At 41.6% G+C, this 5378-nt stretch overlaps 1 protein-coding gene across 1 annotated transcript in view; it reads left to right on the plus strand.

Annotated features, from left to right (window-relative positions):
- The first annotated feature begins 1596 nt into the window (after window positions 1-1596).
- LOC103361115 (dihydrofolate reductase) overlaps window positions 1597-5378 on the plus strand; it is a 5961-nt gene continuing 2179 nt past the window's right edge. The window contains exons 1-4 of the mRNA XM_008287123.1: window positions 1597-1779; window positions 2529-2578; window positions 2865-2970; window positions 3082-3208. Of these exons, the coding sequence (XP_008285345.1) occupies window positions 1679-1779; window positions 2529-2578; window positions 2865-2970; window positions 3082-3208 (384 nt within the window). The 5' untranslated portion in view covers window positions 1597-1678. The remainder of the gene's footprint in view (window positions 1780-2528; window positions 2579-2864; window positions 2971-3081; window positions 3209-5378) is intronic.

The raw sequence follows: 5378 nt of genomic DNA on the forward strand, positions 1-5378 counted from the left end.
CCATCACACATTTTGTAAATATTTGTTTTTTGATTTCCAGCTTTTGTGTATTTGGTCATAGAGTTTGACAACTCCTTTGTAAATAACGTCACCACAACCGAAAAGTTCTACCGTAAATGTTTTCTCTCCCATGTGATCGGAATTCTATTGTTTTTGTATAAAGAAATTCTGAATGTGTTGAAATCGGAATAAAATACTGCACTATCTTTTGGCTTGTGTTTTTTTGGGGTCGGCTTTTAGTCTTTATTCCCATATTTCTCTTCCCAAGAGGGCTCAACATTACTGACAAGTTCCAGTGTTTTAGAGGAAACGTTTAATGTTCAAAGAATATTTTAAGGATATTTGTCTTGTGCGACATTCAGAGGATTTTCAAAAGTCAAGTTTTCAGGGCCACAAATTCTGAAACATGACAAACAACGTTTTCAAACCAACATCAAAACAATGTCCAGAAAACGTTCCTGTTCTGTGATATAACAAAGTTTGAACATTTTGCCTGCAATGTTCAGAATGTTTTGAGGATTTTGTTGCCTTATGGAACGTTGTAACAATGTTACCCAGTGTTACCTGATGGCAAAGGGAGGACGTTCTCAGTGCAACATTCGGAAAACATTGCAAATAATATCAGTGCATAACGGTCTAACACTGTCTTTAAGAGAACTTTATCCTACTTTTAAAGAAAACATTCTGGGAACTAAAAATAAGCCTCCCACTGAAACCATTACCAGAACGTTCTCACAACAGAAAAGCTGTAGCTGGGTTCTGTATTTACAGGCAAAAACTGAACCTGAATTGCACCAAATCTGTCAAGAAGAGCGATCAAAGATATAGCAAAAGCTCGTGGATGGCCACAAAAAGACCAATAATCAAGGTGATTTAATCGGATATGAAATTAAATAAACCCAACAGCTTTAGTCATAGTTTCAAAAGAACTGTGACAAATTTATGAAAGAAAACAAAAGATGCTTCAATCATTCCATCAGAGAAAACTGAGAGTTCATTGAAAACTGAAGCCTGCCGTGATGGACATGGTTGTCACAAGCACATTTTTGTTGGCGGCTGTATGAGGATTGTTTTATTTTGCTGTCACTAAGCATCAGAGATGTGATGCAAAGCTGTTAAACATGATCTAGTTCAGGATTTGCTGCTGCTTTTTATTGGCCTTATGTTTGCCAAAGAATCAGAGATGGTCTGTTTTGACCTTTTATCACAAACCAGATACCAATTAAAGCAATAATAAGCTCATATATGTTATCTTCAAACTTTATTTTTCATTTATTTAATTACTAATGTACACTTTCTAAACACTTTGTCATCATTTTTGGCTTTTGGGGTCTTTTGGCTCGATAAATTCCTACTTTTTTTATTTATTTATTTTTTCTAACAAAACAAAACAAAAAATGTTTGTTATATTTATTGTGCATTCTGTGCGTGAGACAGGCTGCTGTGTAATCTCGGTGTTGGTTGGTTGTGATGGCCTCGGGTTGGCTGAGGAGTAAAAAACAAATGCACAAAATCCAGTCCGTGGATGCGCTGAAGCTGCAACGTGTCCAATCGCAGCAGCCGCTCGGTGGGCGGTGACAGCTCGGTCCAAAGCTCAATAAAGAGTTTCCCACAGACGCACTGAGCAGTTCCAGCTGCGGATCCACATCCTGCAGGTTCGAACCGTCCGCTGCCGGAGATGGAGAAGAGCAAAGCGCAGAGGAAACCTGTGCGCCTCATAGCAGCGATTTGCAAGGACAGAGGGATGGGGAAGGATGGGAAGCTGCCCTGGAATTTACCGTAAGACTCAAACCATCTCAGCTAAGTTATATAAGATTCAGCCTTTGGCACAACACGTAGACTGCAATAACTGTCTCATTATCTGACAGCCTGCATGTATTTTACTTTAATGTTCTTGTATTTGCATCTCTTCACAAAGTGTTTCTGTGGAACTATTTTCATGAAACCTCTGTGTGAGAGTTCAGGACATATTTTTATTGCTGTGAAAGCAGCTGGTAGGACTTTATTCATCACCAAAAGAAGGAGAATGATTGACATGCTTTTCTGAGCAGCTTCAAAACTGGAGTTTAAAAAAGAGCAACAATAAAACATTTAATGAGGCAATGATTAAAAAAAAAAAAAGAAAGTATGTCAAATATTAAACACGTCTCTCGGTGCAGGTGGGCTTTTAAAAGTTTTCTGAACTCAGGCACTGACTCAACTGTAAGACATCCATCAAAACTGTCAGAAGTTGATGTTTAGTTAATTAAAATGCTTTAAACTTATCTTTAGTGGCAGTAGAGGCAGCAACAGCAGGACGAGCTGCAACAGGTACCAGTGGAGATAAGTCGTAAAAGTGTGAGAACGGTGGTTGTAGCAGAACATCTTGTAGGTTCCCCGTGAGCAGAAGCAAGAAAAAGAGGCTGTGATCTGATGTGATGCTCGTTAGGCTTTTTTTTCACTCCAAGCAGCTGTCATTAGAATGAATGAGCCTAGTAACAGCCAACTGTTTCCTGTTTGACGTAACTTTGGAAATGTGCCTTTCGCAGGTCTGAGTTCCAGTACTATATGAACACTGTCTCGACGGTGTCCAGACCAGGTAGGACTCTGCATCAGTCACATCATACATTCCTCGTTCACTACAACCTTTAACGGCTGCCACGTCTGTCTTTTGGCACCAGAATAATATGTTCAATTCACAAAATACACAAAAAGCTTTTCATTGACCACACACACACAGGATTATGAATTTTATCCAGTTTTCTGTTTTCCGTGCTAAGAAAACAATATCATTTTAAGATCTTGATTCCAGCTGCTGTGAAATGTGCCAATATTGAAGTCCCACTAGAATGACTGTATTTAATATCTGATTCTGTCTGTTCCAGGAAGGATGAATCTGATGATCTGGGGCCGACTGTGCTGGAACTCCCACCCGGACAATATGTTCCCGCTGCCCAATGTTCTGCACGCGGTGCTGAGTACAACCCTGGAGTGAGCATTACAACACACACAAACATCTGCATTAGCGAGAGTCGCAGGAAATGCATCCAGAATCCAGTCCTTTACCTGTCGAGCTTTTCTGTGCCGTCTCTTTTCTTGCAGCACACCTCCAGATCACGCCCACTTCTTGTGCCAGGACTTTGAGAGCGCTGTGCGCCTGGCTGCAGAGCCCCCCCTCTCTGATCTAATCGAGACCATCTGGGTTGTCGGTGGAACTCGAGTCTACGAGGTAAACTAGTTTGGCCAGATCTCCAGGAAGCAGCAATACTGTGTGTTTAACATGTGTAATAACAGCAGCTGGTGTTGACATTGTGGAGGCTTGATACGCTGCATAAACCACATGTGTCAACAATGAAATTATTCGTGCAATTACATGTTGTGTTGTTGTTGTACACGCTGGCTCAGTGTAACACCACCGTGGCTTGTTGTGACACTTGAATAGGACCAGTTTGTGGTTGAAGCACCTCATTCACATACGCAGCTCTCATGAGACAGTCAAGACGGACATTTTGTAAGAAAGAACACAATTCCCCAAGCAATGTGTTTATATGTTCTTATCTAAGCCCTGGTACGTCATTAAAGTTGAAGTATCTTGAATGGGTAACCTGTTGATCAGCTTTTGAAGCCTTTTACATTGTTTTGCAGTGGAGATCAGCTGTGGAGCTGCTTCCTGAAGGGAATCAGAGCGCTTGTGTCCAGGTTGAACCAAGTTGAACTTTTCTCAGCTTCTCAGCGTTGTGACTTCAGTCTTAGTCGTAGATGTCGGGCTGCTGTATGTCGCACCTCTAGTGTGTGAGTCTCATTATTATTATTTTTTTTTATTAATAAGCTGAGGCTCTAAGGTGTATTGATCTGCGCTGGGTTAACTCAGCCCTGCTCAGACCTGCGACTGAGACTGGAGGAGTCCTCTTTCAGTGATACAGCAACAAGAGTCCTGATCCCCGGACCAAACCCTCCTGTCTCAGGGGGAGATGAGAGGTCCTGACTCTGATCAGATCTGCAGTTCTTTTGCATCCATTTGGAGAAGGAAAAGAATACTTCTTCATGCAGAACACAGAAAGGGGTTCTGCTGCTCCTCTTGAGTAGAATTTGCAGACCCATCAGGACTTCTTCAATCGGTGGAGGAGTGTTCAGCTCCAACGATGTCTCCATTGCGAGCAGTCTCCATAAACTCTGTCTGAAGTCTCTTTGTCATGCCTTTCATACTGTATTCAACTCTCCCCCTCAACACGTTTGCTGCTACCATACAGTTTTTATCCATAGCTCATACACTTGATTACACACACACATTTCTAACAGGCGCTTCACCTGTAGCCCATATATGTGATACCTTTAGGATCTGATTCACCTATTTGGTAATAGCAAAGAGCACAGTTTGGCAATCACAGGATACATGCTGGTAAAAAGAGGAACCATCAGCTGCTTTAGCAATGGGTTCATTCTGTCAGCATCCTGTGGACAGTGGCCTCTATGACATGTCCAGACATGAGCTGTTTTAGGGACACTAACTGTTCTTGCTCTCTTGACATTTTCACCCTTTCTCTCATCTTTAACTGTGCAGCTTTAATTTAATTTAATTTAATTCATTGCAATGTTACAATAACCATTTTATATTTAAACACTTGATCACCAGATTACAGCCTTTCTTATCATAGAGTCTTCTATATTGCTGACATCAGGTCAATGTTCTTTGTTAGTGGCTGCTTCTGGGATCTCAACCCTTGGCCTCACGTGACAGGTGCTCCATCTTTCATTTATTAAAGCTGATTTCTTTCAGGACATGTGCAGCCTGTGCATGCTGTAGATCTGCCCAGCTCTCCTTCTAGCACCAGGTTGTTTTATTATGAGTACATGTGGCTGTTGGCCTATTCTAAGTCTAATCAGAGAGGATAATGAAACACATGTTGCTCTGGTTTACAGACACGGTGGACTTTGAGATCACACAGAGACATTTCCGACAGCAGTCGAGCAAATGACAGAACAACATATTAAATTGCTAAGCGCTAATTAAACCTTTTAAATGAGCTGGCACCAGAAGGGCTGGTAAACAGCCGCCTCGTGTGACAGGATGTTAGATTTCTTCTGTCTTAATATTGTGTTGAGTTTAGCATGTGGTAGCCAGATTGGTAGATATCGAGGGCCGATCCCAAATTGTCCAAAGATATCAAACACGTCCAGCTGAATGTTGGGGGAGTACGTATGTAAGTGATGCAAAAGATCTACCTACAGTCCTCCTGCTTGATGATTGATTGCTGGAGTTTGTTTTTTAAGGTTTTTAATTTTATTTTTTCCTTTTTTTGACGGTTTATGTTAGAGCTAGAGCTGCAAGGTGGTTCGGTGGTTAGCACTGTTGCTTCACAGCTAGAAGGTCGCTGGTTCGCATCCCGGTGAGGACACCC

This window comes from Stegastes partitus, unplaced genomic scaffold (genome assembly GCF_000690725.1).
Source record: "Stegastes partitus isolate 25-593 unplaced genomic scaffold, Stegastes_partitus-1.0.2 Scaffold487, whole genome shotgun sequence".
NCBI lineage: Eukaryota > Metazoa > Chordata > Actinopteri > Pomacentridae > Stegastes > Stegastes partitus.